Source organism: Hemibagrus wyckioides, linkage group LG02 (genome assembly GCF_019097595.1).
Source record: "Hemibagrus wyckioides isolate EC202008001 linkage group LG02, SWU_Hwy_1.0, whole genome shotgun sequence".
NCBI classification, from domain to species: Eukaryota; Metazoa; Chordata; class Actinopteri; order Siluriformes; family Bagridae; genus Hemibagrus; species Hemibagrus wyckioides.
The window spans coordinates 11,298,832-11,316,793 of record NC_080711.1 but is presented as its reverse complement, the minus strand read 5'-3'; the positions used below and the strand labels follow the sequence as shown (position 1 = coordinate 11,316,793).

Sequence of the window (17,962 nt, the reverse complement as noted above, 5' to 3'; positions counted from 1 at the left end):
CAACTTACAAGACTTAAAGGATCTGCTGCTAACATCTTGGTGCCAGATACCACAGCACACCTTCAGAGATCTAGTGGAGTCCATGCCTTGACGGGTCAGGGCTGTTTTGGGAGCAAAAGGGGGACCAACACAATATTAGGTAGGTGGTCAAAATGTTTTGCCTGATTAGTGTAAATATTTATATTCAAAGTATTTACCAGTACATATCAGTATTTTTCTCTTCATCAGGTGGAATAACAGAATTCGTTTTTAGACAATCCTATGGTACAATCACTGTGAACTGCTCATGTCTATTCTTGCCCATTAAGCCTGAAACCCATCCTCCTGGTACACTAACAGTGAAAATTGCTTCTCAACATGGGGTTCAGAGCTCTGTGAAGCTTAGCCAGGGGTTTCATTACTATTATTATTATTTTTCTAATTTTGTTACTTTGGTGGAAATCACTCTTCATTATTAAAGATCTTATATTCATCACATAGTTTATTTTCCTATTTGACTAGAATTGAATTGTTTTAATCAAAAATATATTGCTTCAAAAACAAATAAACCTACAAATAATGTCGACTTAGACCTATCTAATATCTAATCTGATCCACTGCTGGACATTTCAGAAACAAAGATCTATGGCTCTAATAAATATCCAACATGTTGTATGTACACATTTTAACAATGCTTATGAAATAAATTTGTTCAAAGGAAAAAGTGTATGGATACCTGACCATCACACACATATGTGGTTCTTCCCTCACAATTGTATAGGTTATCTTTGTAAGCCGTAGCATTACAAATTCTCTTCACTGGAACTAAAGCTTATTCCTGCATGATGAAGCCCCTGTGCACAGAGTGAGGTCTCTGAAGATGAGGTTTGCCGAGATTGGTGAGAAAGATCTTGAGTGTCCTGCACAGAGCTTCAGACTGACATCAAACACACTGAACACATTTGGGATTAACTGAAACACAGAGTGCACTCCAGACCTCCTCGACTAAAACATCAGAACACAAATTTTGCTCCAAAATCTTAGAGGAAATTCTTCTCAGAAGAAAGGAGGTTATTATAATGTTCAGCAAACATCATATGAGTTTGATGGTAGCGTTTGTCCTTTTGGTCATATATCGTGGTTCCTTGCACTAGATTACATACAGCAATCAGGCATAACATTATGAGCAGTGACAGGCGAAGTGAATAACACTGATTATCTCCTCATCATGGCACCTGTTAGTGGGTGGGATATATTAGGCAGCAAGTCAACATTTTTCCTCAAAGTTGATGTGTTAGAAACAGGAAAAATGGGCAAGTGTAAAGATATGAGCGAGTTTAACGAAGGGCCAAATTGTGATGGCTAGACGACTTAATCAGAGCATCTCCAAAACTGCAGCTCTTGTGGGGTGTTCCCAGTCTGCGGTGGTCAGTATCTATCAAAAGTGGTCCAAGGAAGGAACAGTGGTGAACCGGTGACAGGGTCATGGGCAGGCAAGGCTCAATGATGCACGTGGAGAGTGAAGGCTGGCCCATGTGATCCGAGCCATACAGACGAGCTACTGTTGCTCAAATTGCTGAAGAAGTTAATGCTGGTTCTGATAGAAAGGTGTGAGAATACACAGTGCATGACGGATCAGGGCTGTTTTGGCAGCACCAATATTAGGCAGGTGGTCATAATGTTATGTCTGGTCAGTGTATATCATTATAACAAGCAGCAGTGCAGAAGGACCCTCATGTCACACACAAAACATTTTATCATTCTTACTAGAATTGGCTCCAGTTCGTGCCAAACAACTCATACATTGATAAGCTTCACTGGATGCTTTTTGGACACTGCATTTTTGCACTGTATGTACATTAGAATTTTATCACAGAACACTAATACATTTTCAACAAACCGCCACAGAAAATTTTTACTGCACTTCAGATCTACAAGCTGCCTCCCAATGTTTATCTGAAAGAGTCGGTTCAAAGAGTCGACTCATTTATGAATGACACATTACTTTTGCAAATTCACATTTTTTATGAAAATTTCTGAGATAACATTTTTTAAAAACAATTCCCCATTCTTTTATTGTAAACGGTAAACGGAGTTTTGTAAATTGTGGATTAATTTTGCAAAATACTCTGATATAGTAACATTTACATTATATAAATGTATTGTTCTGTGGTAAGGCCAAGTCTTGTCGAAATAATAAAAGTCTCCTAAGATTCTGTAGTCGATTTATTGTATATATATATATATACCACAGAACAAGAAACCGGAAGTAGCGTATATTGTAGTGTATTGTCTCTACACGATTTGTAATGCGCGTGCGCGGAAATGCGTCTACTTCTTGTTTGAAGTATGATGGTGATAATGATTTTGGTATTTATAATAATGCTGTTATAATACAAATAATAATATAATGTTATAATGTGTTGTTGGCAGCAATTTCGCGCGTGCGAAGAACGAAACCTGTTTTCCGCACATGCGCAGTACAAACCGTGTTTCCTGTACCGATCTGTAGTGACAGCTGGTCTTAGGATGATGCATCTGATCTGAGATCAGGTTTAATATTATTTTGAGCGTGATGCGGGTGGGGAAGCTGATCCTGTATCAGTATTAAAGAGGCAAACCGGTCGCTTTTTAACGTCACTTCCAGTTTGTTGTTCGCTAGCAGGTGAGCGTTATAAAGCGGACCAGTGGTGTGACTCAGGCGATGTTGACTTCATACACTTATTTACTGGAATGCATTTCGCCGAGAAAAAATAATTGGTTTATTTCATAAAAGTGTCAGGTGTAGTAGAAGTGGCGGGGATGTGGGAAAAACGCAATGGGAAACGTTTTCGCCAGAAAAGGACGTCCAAGTCGAGTAACAGAGCAGGACCGGGCTATACTGGTACTGTTCATTCATATTTATTCTTCTTCTATGTAATATATATATATATATATATATATATAAAATGTGTGTGTGTGTACAGTATTTTGGGTAACGCTAATTAAATCCCACTAAAGCGATTACTGTACATAGATAAACAACTCCATGCACTGGGATTAGTCAGGTGTCCTATTTAACTGGTCCAGGGATTTAAATGCATTGACAGCTTCACTATATTGCCAAAAGTTTTGGGACACCCCTCCAAATCATTGAATTCAGGGGTTGGGTCTCGGCCCCTTAGTTCCAGTGAAAGGAACTATTAATGCTTCATCATCCCAAGACGTTTTGGACAATTTCATGCTCCCAACTTTGTGGGAACAGTTTGGGGATGACCGCTTCCTGGTCCAACATGACTGCACACCAGTGCACAAAGCAAGGTCCATAAAGACATGGATGAGGGAGTTTGGTGTGGAGGAACTTCACAGAGTCCCGACCTCAACCTGATAGAACACCTTTTAACAAATCCAAATTAAGCGAAGTCTCATGCAGGTTATTTTGATAGATTTATTTTAAACATGACTTGCGCTCTAATCAGCCATAACATTAAAACCGCTTGCCTAATATTGTGTAAGTACCCCTTTGTGCCAGCAAAACAACTCTGATCTGTCAGGGTTCATTTGCTGCCTTATTTATTCCACCTCAATTACAGGTGCCATTGTAATGAGATGATCAGTGGTATTCACTTCACCTGTCAGTGGTTTTAATGTTATGGCTGATCATCATCTTATTCCTTCCTTAATATCTTTTCTTTCTCTTTTCAGCAATTGAAACAGCAGCGAGATAAACTGAAGCAGTACCAGAGAAAACTCACTGTTCAATTGGAGAAAGAGAGGTTTCTCGCCAAGCAACTGCTGAAGGATGGGAAAAAAGAGTAATTTTTAATGCAGTTCAATTTTTCTTCTTTCATTCAGTTGTGTTGTTTAAAACAAGATGATAACATTACAGTCAAGTGTTCATTTGGTTAAGGAATATTTATGCTTAAATATTGTTATTATTACGGCATTCGGCTAACGCCCTTATCCAGGCAACTTACAATTGATCTCATTTTTATAGAACTGAACAACTGAGGGTTAAGGGTCTTGCTCAGGGGCCCAGCAGTGGCAGCAGAGCAATTCTGTGATAGATAGATAGATAGATAGACAGACAGACAGACAGGATAGATAGATAGATAGATAGATAGATAGATAGATAGATAGATAGATAGATAGATAGACAAACAGACAGACAGGTTAGATAGATAGACAGACAGACAGACAGACAGGTTAGATAGATAGACAGACAGACAGACAGACAGGTTAGATAGATAGACAGACAGACAGACAGACAGACAGGTTAGATAGATAGACAGACAGACAGACAGACAGGTTAGATAGACAGACAGACAGACAGACAGACAGGTTAGATAGACAGACAGACAGGTTAGAAAGATAGATAGACAGACAGACAGGTTAGAAAGATAGATAGACAGACAGACAGACAGGTTAGATAGACAGACAGACAGGTTAGATAGACAGACAGACAGGTTAGATAGACAGACAGACAGGTTAGATAGACAGACAGACAGACAGACAGACAGGTTAGAAAGATAGATAGACAGACAGACAGGTTAGAAAGATAGATAGACAGACAGACAGGTTAGATAGATAGATAGACAGACAGACAGGTTAGATAGATAGATAGACAGACAGACAGGTTAGATAGATAGATAGACAGGTTAGATAGATAGACAGACAGGTTAGATAGATAGACAGACAGGTTAGATAGATAGACAGACAGGTTAGATAGATAGATAGACAGACAGACAGGTTAGATAGATAGATAGACAGACAGACAGGTTAGATAGATAGATAGACAGACAGACAGGTTAGATAGATAGATAGACAGACAGACAGGTTAGATAGATAGATAGACAGACAGACAGGTTAGATAGATAGATAGACAGACAGACAGGTTAGATAGATAGATAGATAGATAGACAGACAGACAGGATAGATAGATAGATAGATAGATAGATAGATAGATAGATAGATAGATAGATAGATAGATAGATAGATAGATAGACAGACAGACAGGATAGATAGATAGATAGATAGATAGATAGATAGATAGATAGATAGATAGATAGATAGATAGATAGATAGATAGATAGATAGATAGACAGACAGACAGGATAGATAGATAGATAGATAGATAGATAGATAGATAGATAGATAGATAGATAGATAGATAGATAGATAGATAGATAGATAGATAGGGTGGAGCAGAACTGCAAGGTGGTGAAGTGTTAGGGAGACATGAGTGAAAACACTGGCCCTGAACCTGCTGGTTCTGGTGCGGATGGTCCTGGAGCTCATTTCTAGGATCTTTATTATGAAAGTGTAACAGAGTGTAGTATCTGTTTCCATTATAAAAGAGTTTAATGTGAATATTTATGGCAAGTATGTTTCTGGCTGATTCCTGTGGTTATGTGGTTGCAGAAGAGCTCTTTTGCTGCTCAAAAAAAAGCGCTACCAGGATCAACTTCTGGACAAGACTGAGACCCAGATAAGCAACCTAGAGCACATGGTGAGAGTCGTCTCCTGCTCTCCTGAGATCACACTAATGATCCAAATGAGTGAGCATTTCACTCTGTGGACATGTCCTACTTTTTTTTTTTTTTTTAACCAGAACACAGTATGTTAAAGCTACTACTAATGTGCATATGCGTTCTCTTTGCAGGTCCAAGACCTTGAATTTGCTCAGATTGAGGTAAAGGTCTTGGAAGGTCTGAAGGTTGGCAATGACTGCTTGAAGAAAATGCATGAGGTGAGGCGCTCACACAAAGGCTGGTTTTTGTGTGCTTTTTTTTCAGCATTATGAAGTAGCATAGCTGTTTCTTGGCAGGTGTCAATTGCTCCACATTCCGGGAAAAAAAGTGTGCATTCAAGAATTATTTGTGTTTGGCAAAGTCTCTGTAGGGTTGATTGTTTACAGATTAAGTGATTATACACCGATCAGGCATAACAGAATGACCACCTGCGTAGTATTGTGTTGGTCCCCCTTTTGCTGCCAAAACAGCCCCAAGCCATTGAGATATGGACTCCACTAGATCCCTGAAGGTGTGCTGTGGTATCTGGCACCAAGATGTTAGCAGCAGATCCTTTAAGTCCTGTAAGTTGCAAGGTGGAGCATCCATGGGCATCTAAATGGATAGTTACAGGACTTAAAAGATACTTTTGATAGATACTGACCACTGCAGACTGGGAACACCTCACAAGAGCTGCAGTTTTAGAGATGCCCTGATCCAGTCGTCTAGCCATCACAATTTGGCCCTTCGTCAAACTCGCTCAAATCCTTACTCTTGCCCATTTTTTCCTGCTTCTTCACTTGCTGCCTAATATATCCTAACAGCTGCCATGATGAGGAGATGATCAGGGTGTTATAGGCTGATTAGCCTCTCTAAATTATCTGTAGTGTGTGATTGTGCCCTGCAATAGGTTGACAACCCATCCAGGGTATCCCCCACCTTGTGCACCGAGTCCTGTGGGATAGTCTCCATGTTCCCTGTGAGCATGTGTAGGATAAGCAGCACAGAGAATAGATGGATGCCTTGCATTTAAATGATCTCTCGTCTCCACAGGCACTGTCTATTGAAGAGGTAGAGAGAATAATGGAGGAGACTCAGGATGCCATCGAATATCAGAAGGTTTGTCCTTTTATCACTTACAGTACAAGTACAAGTTACTGCTGCCCCAGTGCTGTGACCTTTCTCTTTTCTGAGTCATGTTCAGTGAATAAATCCGTTTTGTCATCGACTCGTTATTACAGGAGGACGTGAGCTGGCTGTTGCAGTGGTTAAGTAAGGAATAAAACATCCCAGGGTGTGCTGTTGTAGGAAAATATATATTCCGATGTGACTTTCCACCTGGAAGGAACAACAGCACATCTCATACTGTTTTATTCTTATTATACCACTAAACAATGAAACATTATACTCTTTATCTATTTAGTGCTGACATTATGGCAGCTATTTAAAAAAAAAAAAAAAGCATCTTTTTTTCCCCACCTGAAATGAATAGATAAATTCAGTCTTGCCTAGAATCCACAAAGTCCTTTATCTTAGACATGGCAGAAATCCTAACGTTACAGCTTTTACCTCTGACTGGTAGAAAACATCGACACTGGAAACTCTTTCCATAAATGCTAAACAAACATCATCTTACAGAAAACCTCACCAGTTACAAGCTTCTTTATGCGAGATGTTGGTACAGACATGATGACCTCTTAGAACAAGCGCATTAATAGAAATGTTGAATCTGGAACTCGCTGTCTGAGCTGCTGTTACTGATAAAAATGCGAAAATCAAATCAACAGCTTTTGACCAATCAGAATTGAGCATTCAGCAGCACTGGAGTGTAATAAGGTTTAATGCTAGTTGTTAAACCACAAGGTTGTGGGTATAAATGCTAGAACGTTTCAGAAAGGCTCAGGAAACAGACTTTGTTTTCATTTAAAGCTTACGCACGCATCTTACATGTAAATTATAAATAAAAAGCCCTCTGAAGAACTAGTATTATCATAGGCAGGGCTTCTGATGGTGTGAAGTAACACACGTGTGTAATTTAACACACGTGTGATGTTTAGGACTGACCGCGGAGACCTGCGAGCCCTCTGAACTCAGGATATCTTTGATGTGCTTGTTTTTGATGTACTTATTACTCTTTAATGACTGCTAGGGTTATTACTATACATATAGATATTTACAAGCATTACAAATTGTCTTAGTATTCGGTCAATAACAGGATAGTGTAATCAGATGAGTATTAACATGACTTTCTTGCATCTTTTAATGTATTTTTTCCCCTCCAGCAAATCGATGAGATGCTGGCAGGCTCCCTGAGTCAGGAAGATGAGGAGGCTGTGCTGGCAGAGCTGGAGGCTATCACTCAGGTCCGCTCATTTCTGTCATTTTCCGTCATTTCTTTCCGCTTGTGTTCGCTGAAACGATCTGATTTGTTCCGTTTCAAAGGATGAAGATGAAGTGCAACTTCCTGAAGTGCCCACTGAGCCCTTGCCTGCGGTGGCTGAGCTAGAGAAGGGTGTGTATCTCTTTGCTAACAAATGAAGCATTACTTATAACCACCAGTATGTGGCTCCCTTTCCCCTTTTTCTAACCTTCTGCGCTTGTCTATTTTTCTAGAGAGAGAACCAGTTAAAGTGAAGCAGGACGAAGGGATTCTGTTGGCGTCGTAGCCGCCGGTCTTGTGATACGGATTGATTAATCAGCCTCTTATATAAAAAAGCCGAGCACGCTGTAAACACACTGTTCTTTCCTGTCTGCTCTTCCCATGACTTTTCTTAAAAACAACACATTGCATGTCTGGCTTTATTTATTGTAATGAAGGTTAAAAAAAAGTCTCATTTGAACAGAACCTTTGATCTTAAACAGATCATCTCAATTCTCACTTTCTTAAGATTCATGTATAACCAGAAATTGGCTTTATTTGTCTGACATAATTATGATCATGGTGGACATTTCTACAGCTGTCTTCATGTGTTGTTGATCTAGACAACCATTACACAATCTTGAGATTTTGTTTACAGTTAGAACTGTGAAATGAAGGGACTTCAAGTTAGACTCCTGCTAGGTTTGAAGTAAATGATCGAATTTCCTTTGATTATGACTTTAGACTGTATGTTACCCTGCAATATGTGCTTTTTTTTATGTAAGTAAAATCCATGTCATTGTGGATGAAATGTGTGTTTGGGACTTTCTACCCTACTCTAAATATCATGCTGTAATTATAAGACCCCCCAGAAAGATATCTATCCTTTGCATCAATTCTCAAAATCTTTGTCTTTTGCGCCTTTTTTTTTTTTTATGTATATAGAATTTCCCTTGCATGAATTTCCACAGCTTTTCTGCCTGCAGTTAAGTAAGAACTATTTAATCTCCACCTTCAGACATGAATATTTTTCCACCCACAATCGGTTGTCCTTGACCGGTAAGCTGCTTTATTTATGATTCTTTGCCATACCACTGGAGCCAGTATTCCTATCAAATGTTCATATTTATTGTCAAGATAAGAAATGATAAGCTTGGTCTCAAGACACAAACGCGGTTCAATGCAGTAACATGGAAAAAAATGCATGTTTATTAAAGCTGATTTGGGAATGTCAAGAAGCACGCCTGCTTCAGATGGTACTCCATCATACAGCTAACAAAAAAAAAAGCCTTTGAAGCTGTAGGAGGCAAAACAAGTTCATATTCAAATTTCAAGCTGTTTATTGCATAACTTTTATTCTTTGGGGATCCAAACATTTGCGAGTGTAAATGAGTTCTTTCAGTCTCTTTACTTCATCGCTACCATAGCAACAACCGGCAGAATTAAATGTGATGGTATTGATGTTACGTCCTTAGCCACTAAAGTGTCTCATGACGAATTGAAAAGTCCTTGATTCTAATGTCTGAGAGGCGCTTAACAAAATAATCAGCCGATTTTGTTTCTCCAGTGTGAAGCACGTCTAAAGAGTAAGCCAATAAGCCCCGATCCAGCAGGGATCCATGAAGGATGATGCATCATGATTAGTGATTGCACATACACAAGCAACTTTAAAAGCAACACCCACTACCCCTGCTCATTCATGCAATTATCTAATCACTCATGATTAGATGCGTAAAATCATAGAGATCACAATCAAAACAGGATGTCAGGCAGTAGGTTCGAGTATTTCAGGAGGTGGTGATCAGGAATTTTCATACAAAACTCTCTAGAGGAGGCTCTTCAGGCAGGCGGAAACGCCCTGATGAGAAAAGTCAAAAGAGAATCGATGGCTTGTTGAGCTGACAGGAACTCAGATAACATCTGTTTACATCTGTCTTGAGCAGTAAAGCATCTCAGAATGCACAACATGCCAAAGCTTGAGGCAGATGAACTACAGCAGCAGAAGACCATCTGAACCTACAGTAGACAGACACCAGCTCGTCTTCTTCCATCATCATTTGAACTGAGAAGTGACCTCATGTGTTCTCTCCTCTGACTTTATAACTGTTTCTCCTTCCTCGTCAATATTATTATGCCACGGGTTGCTATGGTTATCGAACCTGTGGAGGCGGGGGAACGGGAACAGGTACTGTAAAGACATGCCTTGTGGGCGGAGCTGAAGCAAGAAGGGGGCGTGTTTTCCAAGCTGAGAGAGTTGTCTGTTTCAATTACCGCAGCACGGCGGGCGCTTCTCAGCTGCAGCTCCTGTAGAGCTAAAAGCGCGTATTTCTCTAGTCACTACTGAGCTTGATTCTATTTTTTGTATTGCATCTAGGAGGCGAAAAAAAGAGAAATCCCCCAAAAACGTGTTTCGGATAACCATTTTCTTAGAAGAGAGTGTTTATGGTTTGGACTGAAGATATCACCATGTCTCGTGCCGACGAGGTCCACCGCGTTACGGAGAATGTCTACAAGGTAAAGTACAAGCTGATGACAAGCTCTCGATCACGCGATCTTTTATGAATGATTGGTTTGTTTGTTTTTTTAAACCTAATAAAATGTTCAGGAGAATCAGTGCTGAAGTAGTTTGAGTGCAGAATATGTGCGTTAATGTTTAGACTACGGGTGTGATCACGAGCCAAATGACTAGACAAACTTGATCGCGTGCATTGATCGCATGCAAAACTTGATCGCATGAATTTTCCATTCTAATGTGAGATTGATTTAAAAACAGCTTTACCTGGTTTTATGAAAAAGAACATTGATCAAATGTGCGTTTTTTCCCCTTATGCAATCTCTCTCTCTCTCTCTCTCTCTCTCTCACTCACGTGAAGCTCAGGGGTTTGGCTTCATACTTGCCCTTCCTTCTACAGGTGCTTTAGAAACGACTTGCTCTGTTGCAACAGGTTTCTTAGTCAACTCTGCCCTTAAGCAGTTTCACATTTCACATCAACTCCATCCACACACCCTGTGCCTTCTTGATACGTTGTGTATTCCTACTTACACCACATGCCCAACACCTAAAATCTTCCTTTCTCAGGCTTAAGCAGCAGTCTTGTGATACATAAGCCTGTTAAATGGGGCACCTGAAGTTCAACACCTAAAACCAGGACAAAGAAACTATTCTGAGAGCTCAAGGCCGGACGCACATGTCCTGGTACGAGGGTGTTGTCTTTTGCATGGCAGTAGATCCACCTCACCATTTCCCTACTGTGTTTACACCAGTCTGTGCTGGACTGGGTTTTTATCAGTCGAGGCACGCCGTAGCTTTTGTCAGATACCGATTGAGGAGGGGAGACTGCGGTACGTTATGAATACATTTCCATGTATTCGTTTTTTTTTCTTTTCTTTTAAGTAACCTAAAGTGCCTGGTGCTGAGGAACAGGGTTAAAATGGTGAACCTCATGGATCCGGTCAGTCGTGATGTTTTCAGCGAACAGCACTGTGTTTCTGTATTCTAACACCTTTGGAGCACTAATCTGATGCCGGAACTAATCCTAAAAGTAGGACGAATTATCAGGAGGTCGTGATATGATGATTTTCCACACAAGAAGTGCAACGGAGAAGTATCAAGGCTACTTGTACCTTATGTTTGGCAGCAGGGTTTTGTGAAGTCATTAAACAGTTAGCCAAGCAGATCTCCACCCATATTTAAATTCCTTAGCCAGGATATTGGACAAGTTAAAAGCACCAATATGCTGCTTAGTGCCTGAAAGTGAATGTTATGTAGTAATATATTATGAGTTAGAGTACTAATTTAGTGCATTAATACATACTAGAGGAATATTTCCATTCATGATGAAATTAGGTCTTCACATACAAACAGTCACGTGCACCACATGCCTGGGCAGCAGTGCTTTTATTTCCTGTTATCGTGTTTTGCCAAAACAGGAAATTTATCTGTACTTCACTTTATTTTGCTCGCGTTCCACCTACCTGCGTGTTCCTGATTTGGGAAAATGTCATTTGAGGTGTTGAGGGTTAAACATACAGATTTTTTTTCATTTTATTTATATTAGGTATGCCCCATTTTTTTCTTTACATTCAAGCAGGTTTGTGCAAAAGCTCACGATCCATTTGAGATCCATCAGTGTGTTGTCAGAACATCTGCTTCAATAGAAGAGAAAAGGCACGAGGAAAATCTGACCTTTAATTCAAAGCAGTTATCATGGTCAATAGCACAAATTTGTTTACATTTAGGTGTGGACCTAGAAATGCAGGCCCATCCAAAATTATTGGAACAAGTTGATCAATTCATTTGATTACCTGGTATTTATATTTAGATGCGTTAAAGAACATAAAACGGCACATTTCTCACCAAATCACTTTTTGGGCAAGCAAAACTACAAGTGATTAATACATGTGCTCTGATTGATTCTTTTTTCTTTTTTTTTTTTTTAAACAGAAAATAGCTCTGAACCTTCAGCCTCACACGTTAAGACTGCATTTGCTGTTTAAAAAAAACAAAAAAAAAAACTATAAACCAACGTAAACACCCGAGAGCTGTCTAAAAGGAAAAGCAAGTCATTTTGATGTTGTGAAAAGGGGAAAAATCGGATGCACTGCACAAGCTTTGGGTTTAACCAATACAGCAATTTGGAATGTCATGAAAAAGAAAGAAACCACTGGCGTCCTAACAACCAGTCATCAAACAGCTCGGCCAAGGAAAACAACAGCAGTTGATGAGAGAAACTGTGAAGAAAAACCCAAAAACAACAGTCAGTGACACCAACAACCTCCACAGAGCCGGAGAAGATTTGGAGAGCAGAAATATTGAGGCCATACCACAAGTTACAAACCACTTATAAGCAGTAAGAATCAGAAATCCTGATTGGAATTCTGAAATTTGGCATTCAAAACATAAGCTGATCGGTTACGCTATGTGGAGGTGTCATGGCTTGGGTTTGCGTGACTGCTTTTGTAACAGGTTCTCTGATCTTTCTTGATTTCACTCATGATGGTTGCAGCAAAATTCTACAGAAACATCCTGCCAAATTTACAGAGAAATGCAAATTAATCAGGAAGAGCTTTACCAACCCAACAAAGGAATTTATCCCAGGGAAAATGTGGAAGTTTTTAGACTGGCCAAGTCAGTTAACAGAGCTTAACCCAGTTGAGCAACATTTGAAGAAAAGACTGAATGAAGAAACCCCCAAAACAAACAATAACTGAAAGGATTATCACAAAAGAAAAAACCCAGCAGTTTGGTGATGTCTATAGGTCAGCGGCTTAATGCAGTTATTGCAAGCAAGGGATATTCAACCACATATTAAGTGCTATTTACCTAAAGACTTTTTGTTATATTCACCATAACATTGGGTGTTCTGCCATGTTTTTCTAGCACATCTACGCTTAGATTGCCAAAGGTTCTGGGACACCCTTCCAGATCATTCAATTCAGGTGTTGTTTTTACAAGGGTTGGGCTTGGCCTCTTAGTTCCAGTGAAAGGAGCACTTAATGCTTCAGCATACCAAGATATTTTGGACAATTTCATGCTCCCAACATTGTGGGAACAATTTGGGGATGACCCCTTCCTGCACAGAGTCCTGACCTCACCCAGATAGAACACCTTTGGGATGAATTAGAGCGGAGACTGAGAGCCAGGCCAAAACTGGGACGTCTGTCTTCACATGCACATAAATTTAATATGAAGTTGTCCCGCCCTTTTGCAGCTATAACAGCTTCAACTCTTCTGGGAAGAATGTTTAGGAGTGAGTTTATGGGAATTTTTGAATCGCATTTGTGAGGTCAGGCACTGATGTTGGACGAGAAGGCTTGGCTCACAGACTCTGCTCTAATTCATCCCGATGGTGCTCTATCGGGTTGAGATCAAGACTCTGTGCAGGCCAGTTAAGTTCCTCCACACCAAACTCACTCATCCATGTCTTTATGGACCTTGTTTGTCTACTGGTGTGTAGTCATGTTGAAACAGGAAGGGGTCATCCTCAAACTGTTTCCACGAAGTTGGGAGCATGAAATTTTCCGAAATGTCTTGGTATGCTGAAGCATTAAGAGTTCCTTTCACTGGAACTAAGGGGCCGAGACCCAACCTCTGAAAAACAACACCTGAATTCAATGATTTGAAGGGGTGTCCCAAAACCTTTGGCAATTTAGTGTATATGTAAATATCAGGAAACCCAAATCTCAAACCCAAATGTCTTGAATTGGCCTTTCCAGTAGTTTCAGGGTGGATATAGTGCAGAATCCTGAATAGTAAATATTCACAATATTGATTATATACTTTCTTTGTTTTACATATTTCAGAATTCGAAAACCTACTGTTTTTTGTAAAACAAGCTCAGTGTAGTCTCAGACCTTTGGACCTCACTGTACACACAAAACCATTTTCAGTAAAGTCAGTAAAGAGGTGGTATTTTTCTTCCACTTTTTTTTGGTTGTCCACCAGGCAATTTTCAATAACACCAACATAATGATTGTTTGTCCTGAACTGCTGATCCACCTCTCTAGCTGTTTGCTTCTCTGAATGCCCTGACACAAAATGTAACCAAAATAAGCACTGATCACTTCGTAAAGTGAGAAAATACAGGATCTTTTTTTTTTTTTGTTCTGCAGTGTGATCATTAGGACCAAGTGGCCTTATTTTTAATCTGACTTTACATTAATGTACATTTACTACCGTTCCTGATCTGTTGGGCAAATCAGCTTGTTATAGGAGAGTAAAAAGTGAATGGTGGAACATGCTGAATAATCACAGGAGAGCGGGGAATGACGAACACGGTGCTGTGGCTGCTAAGGTGTGTTCATGTTTAAACACAGGGTGCGGGTATGAATCCACCTAACACTCCGTTATGCACACAAACACGCGCATGTAAACAAGGCACTCCCTACCTGTGGTTACAGCTGCCACCTCGCTTGCGAAACAATCAGCAGCCTGATAAGAGGCCCCCCGCTGTGAGTCACGGCCTCCATCATTTCTGACGTTCAGTCTGCTGTCACAGTACTGAAAGCTTGATCCGGGTTTCTTCGCTCTGCCTGCATTCAGTCACATTCCAACATGGAGCTGATCCCCAACAAAGCTTCCACAGGTGAGAGGTGGACAGCAACAGCCTTGCATTCCCTGCCTGCATGATGCAAATCTATGTGGAGGTTTCCGTTAGCTGAAAATGTGCTAATGATATTGGAATGCTGGGGTCAGGGGGGTAGTCTGAGACACAATGAGGAGCATTTTATTTAAAAACAAAGAAACAAAACGGTTGAACTTGTCAGGGCAGTGTTCTTGCATCATAAAACACAAGAGCCAATCATAGTCCATATGCAAATTCAGGCCTGGTAATCCTATCTCCAGGCTAACACTGTGTCTGTATAACAAGTTTTTAATTTACATGTTTATAGGATCTGAATCTATCAGGTTTGTCGTTTTAGTAGAACTTAAAAACAACTACAAGAAACGAATGCTCTGTAACACCAAGCTTACCAAGGTGACTGCAAACTAGAGCAGATTCCAGCATTCTGCATGGACTTGCATGTTCCACTGCCCGCTCAAGCTCATTATATACATCACTGAGAGTCTTATTCTAGACTTATGCTGCACATTCTTTTTTTTTTTTTTCTTTTTTTTTTCTCATGTCTGAAATCTCTGTTCACTCGTGGATGCTCCTATCTTTAGCTTGCTGCCGGTTGCCATGGTTTCACTGTTATCACCAGGCTAGTGTGATATCTATACAAGTTACCTACAGAACATGTACAAAGCCAAGTCATGTGACTGCAGAATTAATGGCTGGAGGGTAAGTGAGTGAATCACTGTTTGCTTATGACCACATAAGGCAAAAACATACAGGTGATGACCTGTAACTTCCTCTACCATCCTTCACACTGCGAGCTTCGCTTCTGCTTTACATAAAGGTAAACTCTCAGTGCCTTTGGATGTCAAACAGTTGTTCAGACAGATTTTGCCGTAGATCAACAAATTCACTCCTTTGCATTATGGTACCAAGTTGTTGGATGGAACATGGTATGATCTGGCTGTTGGTGGGAATTAAACTAATTAATTAGCTTGAACCTGTGTAAGACAAGCGCTCCAGAATCAGGAATACGAAGTGACAAAAGTACAGTGCAGCACAATGCAGCATAAATACTGTTATTTCTCTCAAAACAACATGCAGTCACTATACAGCGGAAATGACGGACTCCAGGAAAAATTGTACGTGCAGCAAGAGAGCACTACAACTCATAGACTCAGTGTTTCTGCTTTGCTGCTGAAAGCTCTGACATGATCCTTCATCACCAGAGACCAAGACTATTGCTATGTGAAATCTGCCCGCTCAGGGACTCGTGTATTTTCCAGAATCTGTATTAATGCGTATAATTAGTTCATCATACTTTTTTCTTTATATTTTCATTAACAGGAATTTAAGGTATGTGTGATATGGGAATAGGTAGCACATTGGATCACATGCACCGATCATTATGACCACCTGCCTAATATTGTTTGTCCCCCTTTTGCTGGCAAAACAGTCCCATCATGCACTGTGTATTCTGACACCTTTCTATCAGAATCAGCATTAACTTCAGCAATTTCAGCAACAGTAGCTCGTCTGTTGGATCGGACCACACGGGCCAGATTTGCTCCCCACGTGCATCAGTGACCCTTAGCCACCCATGACCCTGTCGCCGGGTTCACCACTGTTCCTTCCTTGGACCACTTTTGATAGATACTGACCACTGCAGACCGGGAACACCCCACAAGAGCTGCAGTTTTGGAGATGCTCTGATCCAGTCGTCTAGCCATCACAATTTAGCCCTTGTCAAACTCGCTCAAATCCTTACGCTTGCCCATTTTTCCTGCTTCTAACACATCAACTTTGAGGACAAAATGTTGACTTGCTGCCTAATATATCCCACCCACTAACAGGTGCCATGATGAGGAGATCATCAGTGTTATTCACTTCACCTCTCAGTGCTCATAATGTTATGGCTGATCGGTGTACTTATGCACTATTCTACTATATTTTGTAGTGTAAATAGTGTGAGTCGTGTTTTTCAATGAAAAATCCAACAGAAAGTACCTGGATGATGTACTTCTTCAGCTGAAAAGACCAAGTGTGGAATGTTGGATACTCCATGCACTCATAGCTTTGATTAGGTCACAGAGGAGGGGTGGGGCTATGTGGTGGTAATGCTAAATGAGGAAAAAAAATGATAGATGACGACACTCTGATAGACAAAAGATTTTACAAATGGCTTTTAAATTAGTCCACCTTCTGTGATTTTGAACATTTCAACCTTTCACATTCACATTTGCCAAAATGCCGATTAGTACAAAACTGTTAGAATTCCATTTGAGACTCTTCTAAAATTCATACCCTAGACAGCAGGGTGTATAGCGTGTAGTACGTCACTTGGGACGTGGCTCTAGATTGCGTTCAGGACTTCCTTGTTTGTAATACCGCCTACTGCATGTAACTTTTCATTAATGATCATTCTCTCTTTAAAGCTCTATTTATTAATAGAGCTTGTTTAAAATTATTACCAGATTAGGGGGGAAGTATAATCACCTCGCACTAACCAGTCCTGCTATTGGTTGGCAGCCTTGAGTGCACATAGGCATTGTGAAGGGTGTGTGTGTGTGTGGATAAACACTACCTGGTTGCTGTGTGCTGGGCAGGGTGTGACTTGCCGGGTCCTCGGTTGAAAAACAACACTCAGGGAAAAAAAGGGGGAGTGTCTCCTGCACCTCTCCCAAAGAGTCAACCGTGGACAGGTTTGTCTGTCTGGGTACGGCACTGCTGTGTATCCCAAGGTGGAAAATACCAGGTGTGGCTCTGGTTTCTCACATACCAAACCTGTGATGATGTTGGCCCGATCTCTCAGGGCTCTTTTCTGTTTCAGACGTCTCTCCACGGTACGCTTCTGTTCACCGCGTCCTTCCTAATCTGGCCGATATTAGATTTCGGAGACGTATTTTATTAGTTATCATCACCGCAGGGCGATTTTAAAAAAGATGAGCACTGCGTCGCAGTGTGGATGTGGCGAAATCTAGACAGGTGGTTTCTTAGCAACAGCGTGCCATTATGTGTTTCTGTCACTCTCGTGTCATATGAGAGAGGGAGAAAAAAAGAGAGACGGAGGTGGGAAG

General features: G+C 40.5%; 2 protein-coding genes across 9 annotated transcripts in view; both read left to right on the top strand.

Moving 5' to 3' along the window:
- The first annotated feature begins 2,611 nt into the window (after window positions 1-2,611).
- On the top strand, window positions 2,612-10,341 carry chmp6a (charged multivesicular body protein 6a). Its single transcript, XM_058410922.1, has 8 exons — window positions 2,612-2,863; window positions 3,664-3,773; window positions 5,380-5,467; window positions 5,621-5,707; window positions 6,522-6,587; window positions 7,751-7,831; window positions 7,911-7,980; window positions 8,082-10,341. The coding sequence occupies exons 1-8, from the start codon at window positions 2,798-2,800 to the stop codon at window positions 8,132-8,134; spliced, it is 621 nt and encodes a 206-aa protein (XP_058266905.1). The 5' UTR covers window positions 2,612-2,797; the 3' UTR covers window positions 8,135-10,341.
- Window positions 10,201-17,962, top strand: part of baiap2a (BAR/IMD domain containing adaptor protein 2a) — a 71,985-nt gene continuing 64,223 nt past the window's right edge. For all 8 annotated transcript variants that reach the window (XM_058410902.1, XM_058410910.1, XM_058410895.1 and 5 more), the window contains exon 1: window positions 10,201-10,341. In XM_058410902.1, coding sequence (XP_058266885.1) covers window positions 10,270-10,341 — 72 coding nt within the window. In that variant the 5' untranslated portion in view covers window positions 10,201-10,269. The remainder of the gene's footprint in view (window positions 10,342-17,962) is intronic.